We start from the raw sequence: 24156 nt of genomic DNA, 5'->3' as shown, positions 1-24156 counted from the left end.
GGTCCGAGCGGCGTTCGAATCGAACTGTTCAAAAGAACCGAATCTCTCACTACTGCGACGTCATCACAATGGCCCGGAATTTCCTCTTTGCCAGATCTGGCGCATGCGCATATCGAAAAAGAATGCGGACTTTGCAGCTCTCCCAATATTAAATTGTTTGATGGCCATAATTTGATAAATCATGTCGAAAGCACCATCTCAGGCCGGTTCTTCGGGTGCCGCGGCCAACCTGGGACCTTCACCGTCCTCCTCCTGCTCCTCACCCTCGGCAGGCGGCACGACGTCCCCCGCTAACGTGCTGCACGCACAGCCCGAGAAACCCCAGCACTACACGTACGTAACGAAACACCTTAACACCCACCTGATCACTCATGCAAATCACATATATTTCATGCATCAGCAATTTTACACGCCTCTGATGAGTTTTTATGGTTGTTATGAGCTGGATCAAGAGCTTTGTTTTAGAGGCCTACTAGTGCGATTGTTTGTATGTTGCATTGATATGATGTTTTGAAAGATGCACTTGAGCATCCTGGCAAGTAAACAAAATAAAGAATACAAACTACACAGTGCTTCATTAGTCTAAAATGTAATCGTGAAATCATTTTGAAAGTTACATCTACCAAGATCTCTCATGAAGCACCACGGAACTGCGTGCCACACTTTTTGATCAATGGATTTGCCGTTGTCTAGTCGTTCATTGCTGTATAAGGATCTAAGACAAATATTTTATAGTGATTCTTCTAAAAAAAATAAAAAAAACTTGACTGATCAGGGCTGAAGCTGAGCTTTGCAGGACAGTTTGGGCACCTGTTTTGTTAGTTTTGCAACTAACCCATTTACTCTTCATCACTCTTCCCTTCTATATATCTGTGTTCAGGTATCTGAAAGAGTTTAGGACAGAGCAGTGTCCCTTATTTGTGCAGCACAAGTGCACTCAGCACCGGCCCTTCACCTGCTTCCACTGGCACTTCCTGAACCAGAGACGACGGAGGCCGATTCGCAGACGAGATGGAACGTTTAATTACAGCCCTGATGTGTACTGTGTTAAATATGACGAGGGCACGGGGATCTGTCCCGACGGAGATGAGTAAGAGCCAGCACAAACTCCTGTTTAAAGTCACATTGTCTGAATTTATGCTAATGCCTTTCTGTATTTATGTACCGCCAGGTGTCCATTTCTGCACCGGACGGCTGGGGACACAGAGAGGCGGTATCACCTGCGGTACTTTAAGACTGGTTCCTGTATCCACGAGACTGATGGGAAGGGCCACTGCAGTAAGAACGGCCCTCACTGTGCCTTTGCTCACGGCTCCCATGATCTCCGTAGCCCCGTCTATGACATCAGGTAGGACATTTTAAAACTTACAGATACTTTCTTTTCTTTAGGACACAAAATATGCATTTTTAATTAAAATGATTTATTAAATTGCATTTATCATCACAATTCACAAATGTTCAGTAGTTTAGAGTAGATAAGATTTTTGTATTGTTTTTTGAAAGAACCTCTAATGCTCACCTAGGCTGCATTTATTTGAGCAAAAATACAGTAATACTGTGAAATACTATAATGATTTAAAATAACTGTTTTCTATTTGAATATATTTTCAAATATGATGCAAAGCAGAATTTTCAGGATCATTACTCCAGTCTTCAGTGTTACATGATCCTTCAGAAATCATTACAATATGCTGATTTACTGCTCAAGAAAACAAATAGAAAACAGTTTTGTCTAAATGCTTATGTAAAAAACTGTGCTTTTTTTTAGAATTCTTTGATGAATGAAATGCTAAAAAACTAATTATTTACTTTGTAACATTATTCATGTCTTTACTGATCAATTTATTGCATCTTTGCTACATAAATATATTCGTTTAATAAAAGCAATCATACTGACCTCAAAATTTGGGACAGTGGTGTTCATTGTGGATATTTTTCCTTGGGACTGACACTTGTATTTTGAATGTCTTGTTAAGAGAGGTTCAGGTGTTAGAAGCCCAGTCTTCTAGTGGATCGGTTGAGGGAACATCTGGAGAAGGACAGTCAGGAGTCGTGGCCAGCACTGCACTCATAGAGAAGATCCTGAGTGAAGATCCACGCTGGCAAGGTGAAAGCAGCCTCTCCACATGACATTAAAATGAACCTAAACTACATTCATATGTCATTCTTCATGCCGTTCTGTGCTCATTTCTCCTCATGCAGACAACAGTTTCGTGCTCTCTCACTACAAGACTGAGCTTTGCAAAAAACCTCCGCGGTTGTGCCGTCAGGGCTATGCATGTCCCTACTATCACAACAGCAAAGACCGCCGGCGGAGCCCTCACAAACACAAATACAGGTCTGTATAACAAATACTTGTGTTCTTTCAGTAGAACACAAACTGAAAAATCTTATGCAGGTCATTTTTATACAACAACAGTTCATACCAAAACAACTTGCACACTGTACGTTACCCTGGACCAGAAAACCAGTCATGAAATTGAGATTTAAACATCATATTAAGTTTATACATCTGAAATATGTTTAGTTCTTTTTGGATCTTGACTTTATTTCCAGATGCCTAAACGTTTGCTCAGCAGAACCTCATTAACCTAACCTCTTTAATATTTAGCAAAGGGTTAATATTTCTATAATTTTTGCGTGTTCTCTGATTTAAATGGTGCTGTGTTTTGTTCCTGAAGAGCCCTGCCGTGTCCCTCGGTGAAGCACAGTGATGAGTGGGGGGACCCGAGTAAATGTGAGAGCGGAGAAAGCTGTCCGTACTGCCACACGCGGACAGAACAGCAGTTCCACCCGGAGGTATTTCACACTCAATCTAATGCTAACCGACTGCTTTTACTGTAAGAACAAGGGCATCTGTTTTCTTGCATGGCAATTGGATGTAATATGATAAAATAGAGACTATTGGATCATGTTGTGCTTGTGATGCTCATTAGGGTTGCTATTTTTTTCGGCCCTTTGGCGTAAGTGTCTCTTTTTTTAGATGGTGTTTGTTTAATGGTGTTAATGTTAGTCATAGCTGTGTCATTACTCCTGATGATAAGATTTTCATCGGGCGAAGGATAAAACATACAGAAAAAAAGCAAACTGAGCTTTATCCTGTATAGGGATCGGTAAATTATAGACTCTTAGATTCTAAAAAAAAAAAAAGCAAAATAAAACAACATTAAAATAATTACATTTATATTTTAGGAGCTGAAAGTTCTTCAGGGTTAAAATGATCTTGAGCCCTCTTAGAAGACATCCTGATATTTTTTGTGCGCTTTTGTAAAATCAAGCACCACTAATATTTTCTTATTTTATCTAATTATAAACGTTTTCCCCCGCAGATCTACAAATCCACCAAATGCAATGACATTCAGCAGAGTGGCAACTGTCCGAGAGGGCCGTTCTGTGCTTTCGCTCATTTAGAAAGTAAGCTTACATTTTGTTATGCAAAGTTATCATGTAATGATGCTATTTAGACTACATTGTATTGGATGTTCTCCAATCTTTCATGGTAACTTATCCAGTAGAGGCCAGTTGATTGTAAATGTGCTGATTGTGTGTGCTTTCTGTTTTGTTTCTCAGAAGGGACTGTCAGTGATGAGCAGCTGGCCGCACAATGCAGTTCACCTCCTTTTGAATCTTCCTGCTCCGCTTCCTTAGAAGACTTCAATCAGAGTGGGCCGAATGTCAGCACAGAGGAAGGGCTGCTGGGAAGGGTTCTGTTTGAGGAGTCCTCCAGTCTTGATGCCAGTCCTGGAGGAGAGGGGGGTTATGGGAAAGCCCCTGGGTTTGAGAGGGAAGACCAGGTATAGCAATAACACTTTATTAATGCATTTATTGAAAGGTGGTGGTGGTAAGTGTTTTTGAGATAATTTTCATACAAAACCTGGGAATTTTATGATTCCAGGCTAGGGAAAAGTCATACAAATTACCGTATTTTCCAGACTATTAGTCACACTTTTTTTCATAGTTTGGCTGGTCCTGGAACTTATAGTCAGGTGCGACTTATTTATCAAAATTAATTTGACGAACCCAGAGAAATGAACCAAGAGAAATAAACCAATAGAAAACATTACCGTCTCCAGCCACGAGAGGGAGCTCTATGATGCTCAGTGCTCCTGTAGTCTACACTGAAGACATAGAGCGCCCTCTCGCGGCTGGAGACGGTAATGTTTTCTCTTTGTGATTGGTTCTAAATAAATGTGACTTATAGTCCAGTGCTACTTATATATGTTTTTTTCCTCATCATGACGTATTTTTGGACTGATGCGACTTATACTCAGGTGCGACTTATAGTCCGAAAAATACGGTAATAATCTTTAAGTCTATAAAGATACGTTTTTTTTCTCTCGACTCAAAAATATTTAATTGGATAGCATTAACATGCAGTTTAGTTCAAAGGCTGCAAAAATAATAATATTGTGAAACATTATAACAATTTTCTATTTAAATATATTTAAAAAGGTAATTTATTCCTGTAATGTCAAAGCTGAATTTGGAGAAGCAATACTCCAGAAATCATTTTAATATGCAGATTTGATGCTAAAAAAAAAAACATGTTCAATGTTGTTCTGTTCAATATTTTTGTGGAGACTTAGTTTTTTTTTTTCAAAAAGTTCAAATGAACAGCTTTTATTTGCAATCGTCTGCAACACTAACTATTTTAGTGTCATTTTGATCAGTTTAATGCATCCCTGCTGAGTATTAATTAATTAAAAACAAATCAAATGACCCCAAACTTTTTAAACATTAGTGAATCTCTTTATAAAGTAAAACTTGGATTCCTGGACCAAAGATTGATAGCTGACATACAAATGAACATATGCCCCAAAAATATCCATAAAATGAAAATAAAACATATTTTTTATACAGGCCAGGTATAGAAGTTTTTCAATGGAGCAGCGCAGCAGAGACTTTTCATCCATGCACAGCAAACAGGTACTGAAGCTACTGATTCAAGACAGACACGAATGAAAATCACAAGTAGTCCAAGCACCTTTTGCATTGTTCCCTGTTGTGTGTTTTTTCAGGATTTGTTGGTGTTTCTGCCCGTTGGCAGTCCTCTCAGTATGTCCTCCAGCATACCTTCCAGTCTGGCAGCCACCCCACCCAGCCCTGCACCCCCCGGCCTGTCTTCAGGCATGAACGCCAACGCACTTCCCTTCTACCCTACAAGTGACACGGTGGAGTCTGTAGTGGGTGAGTGGAAATAGTTCATCCCATTGTTGTTTTGGGCCAGATTTACCTAACAGGTCAAATTATCAGTAGAGCACAATTTCATTCAAGTCAAGTCATCACCACAGCACGTGCCTTTGTGAATGAAATTCTTGGGAGCATGCTCCAGAAATTGCAGAAACAATTAACATATAACCATACATACTTCCATAGGTGAAAATGTGCAATATGCACATGCATATAGTCAGTACACACAGTGAACTATTAGACGTACAGTTAGCACTACACATTATACACTATACACAGCATTTACACATTCTACATTTATGTAGCACCAATGGGAGGGAAATGTGATTTACTGACAAGGTGCACATTTAAAGAACACAGGTGCAACATCTCATTTCCATAATGACCAGCACAATCTACCAAGAGCATCGCAAATTACTGACAGCTTTAAATAATGCCATAAATACCAGTGGACTGACGAGTGCAAATCTTAGTAAACCGCGTTGCAGGATTCATTTAATTACTCTCCTCCCCTAAATTTACAAATCGAAAGGGAAACTCCTACAAATGTATATTCAATAAGGAAAGTCACAAAAAAATGACTATAAAAATAATCACACCGTTTCAGCGCTTATTTCCCACTGCATGTCTTTAGTAAATCCTGACACCAGCACAAGCTGAGAGTAAATCTGGCCCTATATATGTTATTATAAAATTACTATTATTTATTATTCATTTGTTTATAATTGTGTAAAAATCGACATAATTGAGCTTCACTGTTAAATAGAATGACATAAGATTTCTGTATTTTTTAAAACGGCGTCTGTTTCTTTTTTTGACTAGAGTCTGCATTGGATGATCTAGACCTGAATGACTTTGGAGTCTCGGCTCTTGAGAAGAGTCTAGAGAATTCTGCTTTACCCAGCATGGGCCTCATGTTAGGTTGGTGACGAGTTTAAAGTCATATAAAACAAAACAAAAATCTGTAAACTGTAGTGTCATAAAATTCAGCATTGACATTAAATGTCAAATTTTGTCTTCAGTTCTGTTTTTGTGATCGTTTTCCTCAGGAGGCAGTCAGTTACAGAGTTCAGCACCTGTGAACATCCCTGGCTCCCTCAGTGGCTCCTCCCCTTTCAGATCGCCCTCACCTTCTCCACCAATCAGAGCCCACCACTCTCCATTCCTCTCTGCACAGTTGCCACAACCCAGCCAATCAGAGAGTAGCTTTTTGGGGACCTCCCATGGTTCTTTAGGTTTGTGTTATTGTCATTAATTTTAATGACAGCTGTATTTTAGCGCCAAATGAGTGTTTGCGTTGGCAAATAGTGTGTAATATTTCTTTCCACTTTCCACTCTGTTATGTAGCCTCTATCAGAATGAGTTTAGAGCTTCTGTGACATATCTAGGTCAACATTCTTGTTTACAAGTGCAATTACCAGTTGTCTTTTCAATGCAAAGCAGTGTTGTTTTTGCTGTAATGAACTGGGTCGATTGTGTGGCAGATCCAGTCAAACTTGATAGCTTTTTGTTTTTGTAGGCTTAAATGGCATGAGCAGCAGTATTTGGGAACATTTTCCGACAGGCCAAAGTTCGCCAGGTACCCCTCCAGCCCTGCTTTCCACAGGGAGCATGTACACTGAGGCGTCACGTCTTAAACAGGAAGTGGAGGAGGCACACAGGGTGCTGAAACACTGGGACCACAGCTGGAGACAGATGACTCAGGTCAGACTCCATCTGTGTTTGCGCGTGTGTTTATGTGAAAGCAGTGAGAAACTGTGTACATCCAGAAACACATTTCACACTTTTACTATATATATATATATATATATATATATATATATATATATATATATATATATATATATATATAAAACGTAAATATTTGTATTATCATTATTTTGTTATTTTTTTAGTCAGCACTATTTCTTGATATTGTATTGCATTATGTTTTGGAACACATCTCATGTAAAGGTCATCTAAATATGTGTCTGCTCAGGGTCAGGAGAAATGAAACTTAAAATTTCTATTTGTTATTTCAATTGTAAATTCCCTAGGACAGAATTCACTCATAACATATAGTTACTAATAAATTCAATCATATGATTTGTTGAGCTGTAATATGGTTAGTGTTTTGACTGTATGTTTTCTATTACCTGCTGCAGTCATTGGCGGTTTTAAAAGCAGACGCAGAGGACACTCGTCTCTTGGCAGGGCAGCTGGGTGTGGAGGCGGAGCGTGCGCGGCGGGCTGAAGTGGAGGCGCAACAGCAAGCCGCTTTCCTGGAGGAGGCGCTAGAGAGCCTACGGCACGCAGAAAACCCACATCTCCAGCTTCACCAGCTACAGTTACTGCACAGACTTCCACTGAGCTCCATCTGCAGCCTGCAGGCACAGGTCTGCTCCTGCTTGCGCACTGTAGAACAGGTAACGCACACACAACTGATAAATCTCCCGATCAAACTGTCATGAAATATCTGGTTTCTATTTCATTCAAAAATCAAATGAAGTAAAATTTTAATTGATATTTATATCATTAAGAGATTGAAACTTTCATGCTTATTATTTATAATATTTAAAATAAAAGCATTATTGTATTATATTTAGGGCTGGTAATTTAACGCGTTAATTAGTTTAATTATGGAGGAAAATAACACGTTAAAATTATTAATGCATTTAACGCATTTGCCCCGCCTCGGACCTATGTGGATCATCTGCCATTTCATACCGTCGATTGATGACTAATATGAGGTAGGGCAATAACTTACTGTGGGATGGAGCCTAGAAATTGTCCCTAAAATTCAGGATATGGGGCAAAACACCTGTTTGAGATTGTGTCTCATGTTTACATCACATAGTAAAAAAATATCACACGAAAAGTAGGCTAAGTGCAATATCACACTACTGCAAATGTGATACTCATCTTATACAACAGTTCATTAAGAAGTTACGGTGTTATTTTAGACACAATGCTGTCTGTTTTGCTAAATTTTGCCAACCAGAAGATAAAGACAAAGCTGAACTGTTATTCTCCGAGCAGCCCACAGCGGCATTTAATTTCTTAATCCACATTTTGAACGAATCTGGTAAACAATTTGGCACGTTGAACCATTGGCATATGTGTTGGCTTTGAAGTGGCGCTGCACAGACCGATCAATGTATGACATCAAAGTACCGCGAGAACGATTCAAAACCACGGAGTCGTCTGCTCTTGCGGTTCTTTGATGTCACACACCGATCAGTCTGATGGTGATGATCCGCTTCAAGTCAAACAAGCCTAATGATTCAATGAACCATTCATAAAGAACCATTTACTTCACTCCTGAATGAATCAGCCATCTGAATGAATCAAGTGAATGTATAAATGACTCCACGACTTAATCATTAAGACATTTACCATAACCTATTGCCAGTTTTAGTTTATTATTTAAAGTAACATTTCATTAAAGAAATAATTTAATATTTTCATAGTAATCATAATAAAATTAACAAAATAAATTATTAAAGGTATACATCACACAACCAAAAATGAAAATCTTGTCATCATTTACTCACATGATCCAAAAGAGTAGCCTATATGTAATTAATTTTATCAAACAAAGTATTTCTTGCTGAACCTACTTTTTGTAATGGCTGTTTGATGCTTTACACAACAATGACTTTAAATTAAATTATCTTTTGGGAGTAATTTCTACATATTTGATGTGCAATTAATTTGATTAATTAATCACCACATCATGTAATTAATTAGATTACACATTTTAATCGCTTACCAGCCCTAATTATATTGCATTATATGGTAACATTCCAATAAAGTCCCATTAGTTAATATTAGTTAATGCATTAATGATAACTAATGCAAGTGTTACCCACAATATTACAATTTATATTAAATATAATATTTATATAATTACAATTTCTTATATATAAAAACAATTGTGCTTTAAAATATTCGTAATTAAATTTAAAAAAAATTATAGTGGGTGGTCAAATTTAAATTTATTTTCAAATAAGAAATAAATGTATAAAAATATATAACTTGAGTATAATTAATTTATCAAATTATCATATTTACTTAAAATTGTGCTTTAAAATGAAATAATTGCTTAAGATTAAATTTAAATTATTTTTAATGAAAGAGGAAAATATTACTCTCTAAAAAAAAAAGAAATAGGGTTCATTTGCTAATAAAAATGCAATTTCTTTCTATTTTCCCTTTTATATTTTGGTAAAACATGACCTTGACATTTCTTTGAGGTTCACCTAGTAATTTGATGTACCAGTAGAGCCCAATTAGATTAATAATAAGGCATGTTGGATTGCATTGAATCGCTCTTCTCTCTTCTTTCAGGCTGTGTTCAGAAAGCAGAGATTATGTTGTGTATCTTGCGATGAGATGGGATCAGTCACATTGCCATGCCAACATGGCCTGCACTGCGAACGATGCGCAGCGTCAACTGAATGCCCGCTGTGCACCGAACACCAGCAGAGCATGAACATCCCACAGTCATAATCCTGATCTGCTATCATCCACACACTAGACACAAACCCTGACCCCTCACTGGATCTCATTCACAGTTCACTCAAAATTCACATTACAACTACGACTAAATGTATCCTACAGAGCCCAAAGCCTTATCTTAGCTAAAAGCTGAGACTTAATTGATAAATATGATCTACATTGGTTAATATTGACCGTATCAATAAGACACGCCATATCCTTTACATTAGCCTGCAGTCTGTTCTAGACCTCAATGGGACCATTATATTTTCAAAAAGAAAGAAAATTACTAGAGAAACTGACATGCATCAGCAGTTTGTGATATTTTCAGATTTATTGTGGGGACACAACATCACGGATACAGTATAATAATACGTGTATGTCTCATTGTAATCATTTTACATGTCTTATAACATGAGCAAATATAACTTGTATTAGTATTCAGATCTGGTCTAGCACTAATAATTTAGTTCTTGCTTACGTGACACAAAACACATTTAGAGATTTTAAGTGAAGCTCATGATACCAAAATCCCATATTCCCTATATGCATTATATAGAAGCATAACACATACACACACACATATATATAGTAAGACAATCCTATTCTTTCTTTTAAAAACACGTTTAAATTGAAATGCAGAATGTCTTTCCAGAACATTCTGATATGTTTACAGTAGAAATGCAGTTTGTGCATCTTCAGTGCAGCTGAAATGATTTTTGTTTTTTGTTTTCAGATGGGGAAATTTCATAATTAATACAGATTTTAGGATAGTTAGTAGCTATATAGGAAATTTACAATTACATGCATAGGATTTTTTTAAGGAGAAATTCCAGGGAACTGCTATACAGCAAAATGGAAAATAAATACGGTTTCACAGCTTTTCGCTCTCAGGTTTTTTTTTGTTTTTTTTAGGAGTGCAAGAGCAAGAAGGCAGACACTCTTTTTAATGTAATTCCTATAATGTGCATATTTTATTTAATGCATTGATTGAATAATCAATATTACGTACCCAACTGCAGCTTTCCATTCATGTAGATGCATTTTATTTGAACACATGTCCAACAACAGTGAAGACAATAATTAATGTGCACTATTAGCAAACATGAGAGCATAAGCTACGGCTGTCGACGAGGGCCTGACTTCAGTGTTTCAATTTCTTTCGATGATTTAAAATGAATTCAGTTTGAAGGCACAGTTATATGGGATGCTCAACAGATGACTTCCTTTGAAACAGAGCTTCACTGTGAATTCAGAAATCACCTGCTCAGTTTTGTTCATATACAGTGTTTCAGTCTGATTTTGTAAAAGACAATAAACAAATGTATATTTTTGGATGAAAATGTTGTACGTTTAATTTTTAATATCAAATAATGACAATATCATTGTTACACTTCCTTACAATAATTAAAAGACTCTACATTAAATAATATTTTAATAACAAATAATAGAAAAGGGAAACACAATGTTAACTTGGATGCTTTCATCTTTTTGTCCTTAGGTTTCTTGAGACTTCTTTTCTCTTTGTCTGCGTAATTTAACAAATGCCTGAGCTTCTCTCTCGCCTTTCCTGGCCTCAAGTAACTTCAAGGTATTTTCACCTACAAAAACAGAGACAGCATGAGGTCAGATTGAATTTCTACATAAGACATCTAGTATATATATATATATATATATATATATATATATATATATATACATACACACACACACACACACACACACATACATACATGTATATACACATACACACACACACACACACACATATATATATATATATATATATGTGTGTGTATATGTATATACATATATAGACACTACTGTCAGATGTTTTTTAAAGTAGCATCTATGGATGTGTATATTGAAAAACAATACATTGAATTGTAATTTATTACTGTGATGCAATGCTGAATTTTCAACAGTCTTCAGTGTCACATGATCTTTCAGAAATGATTCTAATATGTTCATTTGGTGCTTAAAAAACATGTATTATTATTATTATCAATATTTTTGAGAAAACATGATTTTTTAAATTTCTTAGATGAATAGAAATTAAAAACAGCAGTTGTATGGAATATTTTTTTTAGTTACAACATTGTTACTGTCTGTTTTAATCAATTGAATGTGTCCTTGTTGACTTTTTTTTGTTATTCCAACTTCACAATATTTTTTTTGTGATACATGAACTAACAAGATTCCACATAAACTATACAGGCAATTGGTTTCTTGATGCACTGAATGTTGTGCGTATAACAGGAAGTGACATACTGTTGGGTTTGGGGTGCATCAAAGGTAAGCGGATCTGTGCGGGAGGGGGATTGTTCTGTCCTCCTCCGACTCCTGGCACCGCTTTAAGAGAGAGGAAAGCTTCTCCTTCAAAGTCATCGCTCCTCAAAGTGTCATGGTCCAGCACTGTCACCATCAGACATGCTCCAGGAGACTGGCACTGATCTAATGAAACAATACTGTGCCCCCAGAGGACAGAAACTGCATTACAACCATAAAACAACAATCTAAAGCAGCCATCTCTACTCAGTTGAACAGTTTGTATTTGCTAATATGGATTGGGCTAACGAGTGAACACAGGTGATACAGGTTACTGAAAGACTTTAAAAACCCTCAATTTTGGGCTTTCCACAAAATGGAAATTTAAATGTTATGTAGTTTTTAAGGAATTAAAAACTACTTAAGCATAAAAATACCATAATACATTTGAAGATATTTAAGAAACGTGCTAAGTTATTTTTTTTTTTCTGAAAAACAATGCTAGTCAGTTATTCTCCTTTGAAAATGTGCCTCTGGGCAGAAATGTCAATCTTTGTATTGGTTTGTGAAACCTTCCCACTAACTAAGTTAGCAACTTTGTTGGTTGCAATAATATTTCCCATTGCCAACCAACTAAGTTGCTAACAGGTTAGCAACTATGCTTTTAGGAAACGCACTCCTGGCCACCTGTGTGGGTCAATTATGAGGAGGAGGGGCCGGGTAAAAAAACAAAAAACCTCTACAATATTTTGAATTTGGACTGCAATACCTAGTTCAACCACTCGGTGTAAATCCTAAATACAGCAGCTTTAAGAATAAGAGGGAGAAGGACTTTTTTCCTTCATTGGACCTTTTTATATATATAAAAAAAATTCCCTTCAAATTGAGAGTTTATTTCTTGCTATTCTCACTTTTTCTCAGAATTCTGACTTTACATCTTGTAATTTTGTTTTTGAACTCTTTTTTTTTTTTTAATGCCACTGAATAAAAAATAACTAAAATAAAAAGTCAAATTTTCAAACCATTTTGACTTTTACCCCACAATTGCAATTTTGTATCGCACAGTTCTCACATTTATTCTTAGACTTGCTTATTTATATTTCAAAATTGCAAGTTAATTGTGAGAAAAGACAGAATTGTGAAATAACCTTAATTTATCGACTTTGGATTCTAAAAATGAAGTGAAATGTTTACATACAATTCGAAGGACTCTTCGAACAGCGGGTTGAGATCGCAGTTCTTGATTTTGGTGGATCGCGGTTCTACTTGAGGGAACATGTGCTTTGGTTCTAGAGACAGCTGAACAAAAGGGTCACTGGAACCTGTAATGGACAAAATGCAGTTTCAGCGATCAGAGGCACAAAGCGGCCAATTCTGATATTCATCTGAAGCAATGACATTCAGATCATTTCAAGTATTGGCAGTGTCAGAGCACCACTGATACAAGACCTACTGGCTCTTGATTGATCAATTTCTCCTAAAGATCCCGGTATAGTATAAAATGTGTTTGTCTTCTCACCATTTGAGTCGAGAGGAATTAGATTGACGGCGTTGAGAACCTCTACATGCAGTTTGTTCTCGGAGCGTTTGTACGAGGTGATGAGAGTAACAGCTCCGTATTTCTCTCCATTAAACACTTTCTGTAGGAAAGGTAAACAAATCCAGGTCAGTAACCACTTTGTTGGGTCTTATGGATGATTTCCTGATCTGGATGATATCCTCACCTGTTCCCACACTTTTCGCTCAAAGAACTTCTCTATCAGCTGATTACAGCTCAAAGAGTTTTGTATCAGGTTTGCCCGTAGCGTCTGAGGAAACAAAAACCAAACACTCATATCTGAATTGGAACAAAAGGGAAGAAAACAACGCGTGAAGAGCATCAAATAACAACACTGACCTTATATTCCTCAGTATGTAGTGTTTCAAGAGAAAGTCCATTCCCTTCAGCATGAAAACACTGTTCTAAGCACTGCCAGAGGAAAATAAAAACAATAAGTAAAAGTACTTTTTTTGAAGAAAATATAAAATATTATGTGGTTTCCAAGGCATTGCTTAGTGTTTTAATATGATGTTATGTGTTTAGGGAGGATTCTAAGTCTGACAGTTTAGATACAAACCAGACTCCGTAGTATCGCTTGTGTCTCTTTCACAAACTATATTTGAATCCAGCTACATGCTAAAGTGTAATATTTAGCATTAGGCTAAAAAACGAACCTGCAGTGCGTACAGTAATCTCTGAAAGTAAACCAGGTTACTGTCCTCCTGCAGAGAAATCTGATGCAGAATCTTAACCGAGTTCGTCCACAATGGAGTAAGAAGACTGAAAGAGACAATTAAAACAGATCATTAAGGCTGATCAACTAAAGTAAAAACAACCAAAATATGCAGATACAGGCAGGTTGAAAAAAAAACGTATAACTACCTATTAAAATTCTCCTGAACCAAATTCTCATTCATGTACTGCAGTTCTTTCTCGAGATATTTCATCAAAGGAATCACGGCCTGGAGATAAGAGAGCCAGACACTCAGTGTCGCAATGGTCTCGAAAAATGTCAGTTTATGATTCATGCTGATAAAACATTTCTCTTACGTCTTCTGTAGATCTGGAGGGAAGCCTATGACGTGAAGCCATGTTGCGAACATGTGTTTCAATGTCTGTGTTTAACTAAAAAGAGACGTAAGAAACAGTTACACTTGATTTCAAGTCCACTCTAACTCTCATTACAGTATAAGTAGACTGTTAGGTTAAGCTTACAGTTACAATAAGATGACATGTACTTGCAATGTCACATATAAAATATCAAATAAAGTGTACTCAGATATTAAGCAGACAGTCTAACGATATTCTAATGACCTTTAGTTGAGTTGCAAAGTTACTTACAGTAAGCAGAATGTCAAAAGGTGACTATCAAAATAAACTGTAACCGCAAGAAACATGGTAATATATGTGTTATGGTTGTTGTGAAAGTGTCACCTTCTCAGGAAGAGCTCGTGTAAATGTGAGACTACGAGAGAGAGGTTATAACTACCTGTTGCTCTATTCACATCATACTTTGAGAACAGTATACCAGTTTAGAGACACCTACTCTCAATAGTGATATCATCTAAACTAAAGGAATCTTTAACTGACGCTATGGATGCTGTAATCACAGTTAGGCTACCTTTTTCCCGAGTGTTTCAACTGCAGAGCGGATCTCTCGGTTCAGGGCGGACTGCGTGTGTTGCAGCTGTGATGGAAGAGTGTTCTGGAACTGAGTATCTCCAATCACGTGTCGCGTGCGCTCCCGGAGCCCCGCCCAGTTTAGCTGCTGCGGTAGACGTGTCAAAACGGTGTGCAGATGCTCTAGATCATTCACCACCACGCACAGCTAAATATACATAAACCATGAAAAGTTAGGGTTAAACATGCAGATGATCAAGCCACACACCACATTCAGCGCCACTTCATCATCAGCTCACCATTTTTATAGCACTTTCTCTATCCGAATCTACAGAGAGTTCCTTCACATGAGTCTTCAGCATCTGACAGTACGTTGATGCAATCTTACACACATCCTGTAACAAACAATGGATATTTATACATCCTACAATTCAATTCAATCCAAGCATTTGTGTGAACTGTATGTGTGTACCTCTGTGAGTTTGACCATAAGCATGAAGGCCTCCTCGGGGTCAGGCCAGCTCAACTGCTCCCAGAGCTGAGCCACAGGATGCAAACATGCTGCAATGTCCACTGCAGAAGAGCTGTGCTTGATGGGAACTCCTCCGGTCTGCAGCGGCTGCAACTAGAAAAGAGACAGAGAATGTGAGTGTTTAGCTCCCTTCAGCTCTTTGAAATGTTTGCAGGAGTAGAACGACAAAACTGTTTTTACTAAAAAAGTGTTTTAGAGTATAATACCTGATCCACTTGCACAGCTTTTTCCACCCTCTCCATTGTGGTGCTAAAGGCTTTGTTTAACCAGTATGGAAGAGCATCTCTGAAGTCCTCATGGAAACTTGTGAGCTGCAATAACTTCCCCCTAAAAGAGAAATCCAAACTTCATGTTTAAAAAGGAGAGTCCGCTCAAACTGAAAATTCTGCCATCATTTACTCCCTCACATGTTGTTCCCGTATGATTTTTGTTCTTCTGTGGAACACAAAAGATTATTTTTGGAAAAATGTTTTTGGCAGCCAAGCAGTTTCAGGTCGTACCATAGTATTTTTTTCCATACAGTGAAAGTCTGTGGGACCTAAAACCATTTGGTTGACAATATTTTCTTTTGTGTTCCAGTTTTGAAGAAAGGAATGAAGGAATAGTTCACCCAAAAATAAAAATCTGCTGATGATTTACTCCAATTGAAAGTTAAAACGCATTTCACTTCATATGATGTTAATCAATGGGATCACGTATTTTTGGATTATTGTTGTTTTTATCAGCAGTTTGAACTCTCATTCTGACGGCACCCATTCACTGCAGTGGATCCATCTTTACTCTCATCTACATCTTGGATGGCCTGAGGGTGAGTAAATTTAAAGTTTTGGGTGTACTATCCTAGATGCTAAGGAAGTCAGTACACTGGGTTGAGATTTTAACAGATTTTGAGTACTGTACATCACAAAATAATGTGTAATGTATGTAACAACTACAGCTGATTATAGGACTGACTGACCTTTTTTGTAAGAAGGCTTTGTCTTTGTGGATGGCTTGCAAGGTGAGATAAACAGGAAACAGGCTGTTTGCCAACGGCTGATCCATTTGATTCTCCAACTGAGAGAGGGTAGCTCGTAACTCATCAGCCAGCTGTTCACACACACAAATAAGAGACAACCAATGATATACTAACCATAGAAAAAGACTGGTAAGAAAATAAATGCACAGTAGTTTTATATATTATATTTCTTGATTCTCACCAGAGAGTCCAGTTTTAGGTAAACTACGGTGAAAACATCCAACTGCACAGCACTGGAAATAGAGAGAGAAGGCCTATTTTATTATAAAGACAATTATAAAGTCATTACATCTCGTCAGTGACGTGACAGATAGGAATGGCTGTCAAATTCACTGTCCAGTAATTTTAGTGGCACCAAGATGGCCGAAAAACAAGTTCAAGAACTGTTCAGATTAAGCCTTCTCAATGAAAATATATCCAATGAGCAGCATGTGTATTCAGCTCCGATATTCTGAAGAAATTCAATGTTTAGCAGTTAGTTAACTGACCAAATTACAACATGAAAAAAACTAAACCTTATAGATTATATTACATATACATTAGTTAGAATTTTATATTTGGGGGAAGGCTTTGCTTTGAAGGGGTTCAGATCCAGACCCCCGGAAGCCTAAGCAATTGGCAGATTTTTTAAATGCAACAGTTGCATATTCCAAGTAGAGTAATACAGTACTGTGGATAAATTTGGAAAATTTAGCAATGGGCTGGATGGATGATATATCTCTGTAGGCGACCAGTTAAATGATCATGTGTCTGGATGAACTTATATATCTTATTAATTGTAGTGGGAGGGGTTACATTCAGCTGAGCTGAGCGTCAGCTGATGCTGCAGGCATGCCGTGGTCAGGTCTGTCTGAACTAGGCTTGAGCTCCATTCATCGCTCAAACTAGATTTACATTTTAACACATGCAGTTCATTATTCTTACCTGACAAACACCTTATTCCAGACATCTTTACTGACTCGAATGTCTTCTTGCACTTCTCCAATCAACCGAGAGAGGGCGCTGATGAACTCTAACGGATCCTGTCAAAGAGCACGCATGAAGAACCTGAATCTAAACTTACTGGAATAATATCCACATATAGAATGAATGCCAGTAATCTGCATGGCTTCTTACCTTGGTCATGGGTTGATGTAAACCTTTTTTGATGTTAAACCACTCTTCTGTGCCATTCTGGGAGAAAAGAAACATGGGTTAGGTGACTTAGGTGACTAGTCGCACATACAATGCCCCAAAACTGGCCTGTTTGTTCTTATACACACAGAAAAATATTATTTTGGACAGGTGTGCAAAATATATTTTTCTGTGATGAACAGTACCATGTAAGATATTTATAATGAATAGTTTTTAACAATAATGTGTTACTCACAACAACAGCATCTGTGACCTCGACATGTAAGTCAAACTGAGCAGGATTGAGCTTCTGGAATGCTCGGGTCTTACAAATCTGAACAAGAACTCTACATAAACCAAAACAGATATATACTATTTGAGAGTTTTGCATAAAAACAATATGTGTACAGTATATATAATTGAATATATAATTATTCAGTTTATAAAAAAAAATAATGATTGCTAACTAATGTGTGTTACCTGAGCAGTGTTTGTAGCCGTGGTGTTGTTTTAGGGGTTGGAGGATAGATGTCCCTGTATTTGGATACTAAGCAGAGTCCATACTGCAGAAACCCATGTAGAGAGTCACCAAGCTCCTGTTTCTGTTAGCATGCATACAAGATTAACATGCTTTTAATATGTTTTCTATTTGAATATACTTTGAAATGTAACTTATTCCACTGATAGCTTAGCTGAATTTGTCTCAGCCACTACTTCAGCTTCAGTGTCACACAATCCATCAAAAATCATTCTAATATGCGGATTTGTTTTTAAATATATTATCCTTCATAAGTTTAAAAGCAGATTTTTTTTTTCAAAAGATATGATTACTTTTATTCAGCTAGCATGTACAAAACAGATATTTCACCCAAAAATGAAAATGATGTCATCATTTAATCACCCTATAGTTGTGTGTATGTGAAAAAAAAAATACTATGGAAGTCAATGTCTATTAGCCACTGTTTGGTTACAGACATTCTTCAAAATATCTTTTTAAATACATGCAGGTTTGGAACAACTTGAAGCTGAGTAATGGCAGAATTATCACGTATGGGTGAACTCTCTCTTTAATGCATCCTTGCTAAATAAAAGCATTTGAAATTAATAAAAGCGACAGACGCACATTAATACAGTATATGTCACAAAACCCAAAAACGACTACAACAAAAGTATTTGAAATGTTTGTCATGTAAAAAATGTTGGGCTTTCTAGCGACGGCAAAAACAGCTCGGCTTTACCACAGCATGACGATGAGACTTGATATCAGCCGTCAACACTGATGATTTATGTGATAAACTGCTAAAACATCACACGCCACCGTTGCAACATCCTAGCTAGTGATGCAGTGTGGAAAGTACTTTCTAATTCTGCACATCGACACCCACTCTGAAAGCTGTGTGTTTCAGTTTTCATACCCCACAAGAATCACCGACCTGCATGTAGGGGAGTTCCTGTTGGTCCCAGTGATACTCTATGCTGGTTAACTGCTGGAAAAGCACAGTTGAGTCCACCTCCAGGGTTTGGTAAAGTTTGCTGTAGGCCACCCACTTCCTGTGTAGCACCACAAACAACCGACACATATGCAAAAGAGATTTAAATCCATCAGCATGTGCTCCGTTCATTGCATTTAAACAACACGCTGACGCTGTTGAGCTCAGCGTACTGGGTATGTAGTTAAAAGCTTTCCCTAAAAAGCACAAATCAACACTGTCTGGTCTGCTGTTTTTATTTTATCAGTCTTGCTTCCAGATCAGTGTGATGTACAGTATTTCAAGCTCTTACGCCAAGTCTTGGAGAAAAGGTGAAATGTCATTCTGGTTGGCGTAGTGCTCGAGCAGGGCCGTCCCCTCCCCACACAAGTCTCCCTTCCACGGGTTACTGTCCTGAGGGGCGAGAGGAGAGTAGCATTGAAAAACAGATAGAGACGCAGACAATGAAAAGCGAAGTATAAACTTTATAGTTTTAATCAGTACTGCGCAGCAGGAAGTGATTTTGATGCTTACACAACCAGTGGCTGTTTAAGATATTTCATCATGTCTAGAGAAGCTTTCAAAAAATGATCTGTTAAAGATGTACCTTTTGTTTGGAGATATGGGCTTGAACGAACTGCTGCAGGATGCCACAGTAGTTCACATAAGGACTCCGACCAGCACTCAGGGTCTCGTCTCTCTGGAATGAATGAATCAAATTGAATTCAAATTAAGGATCTGTCATTCAGTCAATACTGAGGAAATAAAATATCTGAAGAATACTAAAAGTATAATAATCAGTCTGCAATGTTCATCGCTGGTTTGGTCTGTTTCAAAGGTGCCAAGACCAGTGTACAATCAGACATAAGTGTCTTTCACTTTAAATAACATGTCATTTTATGCGCTTTTGTCCTTTGTATTAATTTTTTCTCAAATATTACCATTTAGATTTAAGACGGTTTTTTCAGTTTCAGAATTAGTTCTCATTTATTTCTGGTTAGTAAGTTCATCTCCATCCATGTTTTTATCTAATACTCACATTTTATACTCACATTATATTTCAGTTAACAATGTGTTATTAGTTTTAGTTTTAGTTAATGATAATAACTCTGCCACACATTCTAATGCATAGATATTTAGGTTCAGTTTGAAAAAAAAAAAAATTGTTCAAGTTGAACTGAAACTAAGACCACATTGTCTGGTCATTCATAAAGTTGCACTTCACTTTTTAAAAAGATATTTTAAAACGACACTTCTTTAAAAAAAGTGAAAAAAAAAAAAAAAGTACTTGTTGCAACACTTTGGATATCCCTTTGTGATCTTTACAAGTCACCGAACAATACTTACAATTTTTAAGTATAAGACAACTTGATGGCCTTCTAATACAGGAGAAAACATGCATTCACCTCTTTATGAATGAATTTAAGCTGAAGATGACACTGTCCTCTGTCTGGGTATGTCTCTGTTCGGGGCTCCAGGTTATACCATGTGTCCTCTGTGCAATGCAGTTCCTGTCCACAACACACATAAGTACACAAAGCACATGCCATCTAACTAAATCAAACTGGAAAATCAAATTAATGAGCATTGACTAGTGCTATGCATAATACCTTCAGCTTCAGAACAACATTGCCCAAAAAATCATCCTGTCCTTTCTCTTTTTTTGCATCTTTTATCATCCTGTGAAGAGACAGATTAAGACAGATTACCATCCAGTACATCCTGTATTAAGACAGATTTAGACAGATTACCAGTACCATTTATACTAATTATTCAAACGCATTTATTTAAAATGGTTTGTATTATTTAAAGATTTTAAACCTTTTCAGTCCGTGGATATTTGTGCGAAACTCATCAAATTTTTGCACTAGTGACACCTCTTCATCTTTGTCCCTATAAAACAAACATCACTGTGGTGCTTAGAATAAAAACATAGGCCTACTACAAAATATACAGTACAGTTAATTTCTTATTTCTTAAGTTCATTTCACGCACCACATCTCAATGTGGAAATTTGCATTAGAGATGTCTTCAAATTCCCTGTAAACAAAAGAAAGAGTTCAGACAAAACGATTAATCAGCAAGTGTTATAAAACAGATGGTCAAATATTCTCTCTCTAGAAGATATATATGCCTACTCACAGTTTGAAGGTCTCGTCCCAGATGGGGTTGAGTGTCTGTTTCTTTATGGTTGTCTGCAACACTTGTCCTTTAGCTGAATCCCGCACTACTGCTTTCTGAGGTTTACTGGATGATCCACCACCATGAGACTCCTTGTCTTCAGAAAGGATCGACAGCAGGCAATACGGATCGCTGAATCCTGTCGTCACATATTTAGATACATGTAGAGGCCGTCTGGACAGTAGTTATTTTAAAATCATGAAAATCCCTTATGCAGAAAATACCCATGTTTGTGTTTTTGTAGGTTTCTTTGTATGTGTTTTTTATACTATTCTGTAAAATTAACAACCCTTGGTCCAAAAAAAATAAATAAAGATAAAAGATAAAAAAAAGAAGAAGATATAATCATACCACTAATGTCCTTTCCCAGAATTCCCTTGGCTTGTTTCACTGTAACCATGAGGGAGTAGACCGGGGCCTGTGCGTGAAGACATTTACTTATGTAATTCAGTAAATAACAACATAATGATACACAGACTAAAATAATATCGCATATTTTTAGTGAGTGAGTGAAGTGACGTGTGGCCAGATATGGTGTCCCATACTCAGAATTTGTGCTCTGCATTTAATCCATCCAATCACGCACACACACAATAGTGAACACACACACACACTGTGAACACACACCTAGAGCAGTGGGCAGCCAATGGCTTTAAAGGCTTTTTACATGCGGTATAGGACTTATACATTATATACATGTTGACTATATTACACATGATCATATTTTTTATGACATTATTCTTACCAGCATACTCTGGACTTTTTCACTTGAGGTTTTATGTTCATCTTCTGTCATGGAGAATGCCTGTCAGAGAATGAGTTTTTATGACACATTACAAAAATAAATACAAAATGCAACAATAAAATCAATAACAACAATACTGTAAAATATGCAGTATGAGACTACAAACAAATCCAGAAAGGTGGGTTACCTCTTTGATATAGTCTTGTAACAGCTTGGCACTGTATTGCTCTTTTGTGTGTGGTTTTCCTAACATATGAGCGATTGTGTACAGAAGCTCCCTGTACAGCGGTTTGAGCTGCGGGGACAATGATAGTCATTATTCCACAAAGCTCACAGGAAAATACTTGAAGTTATTCGTCTCCGATGAATCATTACCTCCTTCTCTTTATGTCTCTTTTCACTCTCCTCCGGGTTCTCAGAGTCTTTGAAATCCTGATGGTTAAATTATATTGTAGCAAATGTAATAATTTGTTAACATAATACATTGCCCTTCTTTAAAGTGAAAACTCGAACAATTCCTTACCTTTCTGTTCAGTTTTCTGGTCATGCCCATTCTCCGTGCAGGGGAGGACTGAGATAGAAAGAAGAGTTGCATTTAAATTCAGAAATCTGGAGAGAAAATTGCTGAAATTTTGAAAGATATTCAGAAAGCATTATTAATTATACAGTACCTGTCTCTGTCGGATCCGACTGGACCCTGTACTTTCAACGTGGGTCTACAGACATAAACAAATAAAACAGAGTACTTGATCATAAATGTACAACCTGCAACACTTCTGCAATCATCAAACTGATATACAGTAGAAAGTACATGAAAATACCTTGTTTGCTAACAAGTATTCAGACTAGTGCTGTCAAACGATTAATCACATCCAAATTATGAATCCATTAATGAGTGTGTACTGTGTATATTTATTATGTATGTATAAACACAAACACATGCATTTATAAATTTAAGAAAAATATATATTTTCAAAATGTATACTGTATGTGTGTGTGTGTATATATATATATATATATATATATATATATATATATATATATATAATAAGTAAACAAAATACACATACATTTATTATGTAAAACAAAAACTTTAATTTTGAATGCAATTAATCTTGATTAATCAGCACTTTTCAGACACAATTCAGAGACAAAAATGCATGCATAGAGTCATTAGATCATAACATACAATATCATTACGTCATAACGTCGTCTATTCTAATTCCTGATATTCCTGTTTTTATTGTTATAAAATATTTGGCAGAAATGGAATCATTTATAAAACAATATCTCATAAACCCTTTTGTAATCAGTTATCAAGTGTCGGGCTCCAAATGGAACATGCCCATGCAAATGTTGTTGGCCTATCTTCTCTGCAGCACTTCCTTATTATTAAGGAAACTTTATCACAGTGACCCACCATCATGGGTTTTGGATGTTGCTAGTGAGTGTGCAGAAACTAAATGCACCTTGTTCTTACTGAAAAACGTGTGAAAACATTTCATAAACGGAATAAATGTCAACATATGTCCCCTGTAACAGAGACCAGTTTTTTTATTTTTTATATTAACTTTTATTTATTTTTTACATCAAAACTTTTTTAAGTATAAATGTTGTTGCTCGATCATTATGAGGTAAGTAAACGGAATGATAATTATATTGCTTTGACTCCAGAAAGATAAAGATTGTTAAAAAGTCTTGTATTTTACTAACCTCTTTAGGAGGAAGAAGTAGATTTTCCCCTTGCGTAGATGCCCCATCTTGAACTGGAACCATATTTTACAGCTGTACTCCAAGCACCAAAACCCGATTATTCAGCTCTCTAACACACAAGCAACGTGAGTAAGTGACAGATGCTCACAGCTTTATCTTTCTGTTTTTTTTTTTTTTTTATCAAATAGTCAACCGCCTAAATGGACAGTGGACACAAGTGTTGAGTCTTCAGAAACGTCTCATGTTTATGAGCGCAGCATTTCATTTATGGTGCGGAAGTTGCCATTT

The 24156-nt window shown here is 36.8% G+C and overlaps 2 protein-coding genes across 2 annotated transcripts; one reads left to right on the top strand and one right to left on the bottom strand.

The window, feature by feature from the left end:
- Positions 1 to 86: 86 nt before the first annotated feature.
- unk (unk zinc finger) lies at positions 87 to 11012 on the top strand. The gene is made up of 15 exons (XM_052570679.1): positions 87 to 333; positions 881 to 1090; positions 1172 to 1348; positions 1977 to 2107; positions 2203 to 2338; positions 2682 to 2799; positions 3330 to 3414; positions 3571 to 3794; positions 4861 to 4926; positions 5019 to 5187; positions 6013 to 6111; positions 6240 to 6425; positions 6710 to 6894; positions 7335 to 7595; positions 9520 to 11012. The coding sequence occupies exons 1-15, from the start codon at positions 182 to 184 to the stop codon at positions 9679 to 9681; spliced, it is 2361 nt and encodes a 786-aa protein (XP_052426639.1). The 5' UTR covers positions 87 to 181; the 3' UTR covers positions 9682 to 11012.
- Positions 10999 to 24154, bottom strand: unc13d (unc-13 homolog D (C. elegans)). Its single transcript, XM_052570677.1, has 34 exons — positions 23869 to 24154; positions 22827 to 22871; positions 22679 to 22726; positions 22531 to 22587; positions 22343 to 22450; positions 22156 to 22215; positions 21762 to 21828; positions 21372 to 21549; positions 21225 to 21269; positions 21051 to 21122; positions 20840 to 20909; positions 20636 to 20740; positions 19837 to 19929; positions 19543 to 19643; positions 19194 to 19311; positions 18241 to 18362; positions 18017 to 18107; positions 17764 to 17820; positions 17572 to 17669; positions 16829 to 16880; positions 16588 to 16718; positions 15836 to 15956; positions 15570 to 15722; positions 15397 to 15492; positions 15099 to 15305; positions 14528 to 14602; positions 14360 to 14439; positions 14152 to 14257; positions 13835 to 13906; positions 13662 to 13745; positions 13457 to 13577; positions 13136 to 13259; positions 11941 to 12137; positions 10999 to 11270 (listed from the first exon to the last, which is right to left on the bottom strand). The coding sequence occupies exons 1-34, from the start codon at positions 23929 to 23931 to the stop codon at positions 11167 to 11169; spliced, it is 3321 nt and encodes a 1106-aa protein (XP_052426637.1). The 5' UTR covers positions 23932 to 24154; the 3' UTR covers positions 10999 to 11166.
- Between the last annotated feature and the right edge of the window lie 2 nt (positions 24155 to 24156).

This window comes from Carassius gibelio, chromosome B12 (genome assembly GCF_023724105.1).
Source record: "Carassius gibelio isolate Cgi1373 ecotype wild population from Czech Republic chromosome B12, carGib1.2-hapl.c, whole genome shotgun sequence".
NCBI lineage: Eukaryota > Metazoa > Chordata > Actinopteri > Cypriniformes > Cyprinidae > Carassius > Carassius gibelio.
The sequence above is the reverse complement of the archived record's forward strand: the minus strand, read 5'-3'. Positions and strand labels throughout refer to the sequence as shown.

Coding starts and splice junctions, on each gene's coding strand:
- unk (XM_052570679.1), top strand. CDS start 182: ATGTCGAAAGCACCATCTCAGGCCGGTTCTTCGGGTGCCGCGGCCAAC. Junction 2,108..2,202: donor TGAAGATCCACGCTGGCAAG/GTGAAAGCAGCC, acceptor CTCCTCATGCAG/ACAACAGTTTCGTGCTCTCT. Junction 6,112..6,239: donor CAGCATGGGCCTCATGTTAG/GTTGGTGACGAG, acceptor CGTTTTCCTCAG/GAGGCAGTCAGTTACAGAGT.
- unc13d (XM_052570677.1), bottom strand. CDS start 23,931: ATGGTTCCAGTTCAAGATGGGGCATCTACGCAAGGGGAAAATCTACTT. Junction 21,270..21,371: donor TGGGACGAGACCTTCAAACT/GTGAGTAGGCAT, acceptor TTTTGTTTACAG/GGAATTTGAAGACATCTCTA. Junction 20,741..20,839: donor ATGTTGTTCTGAAGCTGAAG/GTATTATGCATA, acceptor TGTTGTGGACAG/GAACTGCATTGCACAGAGGA.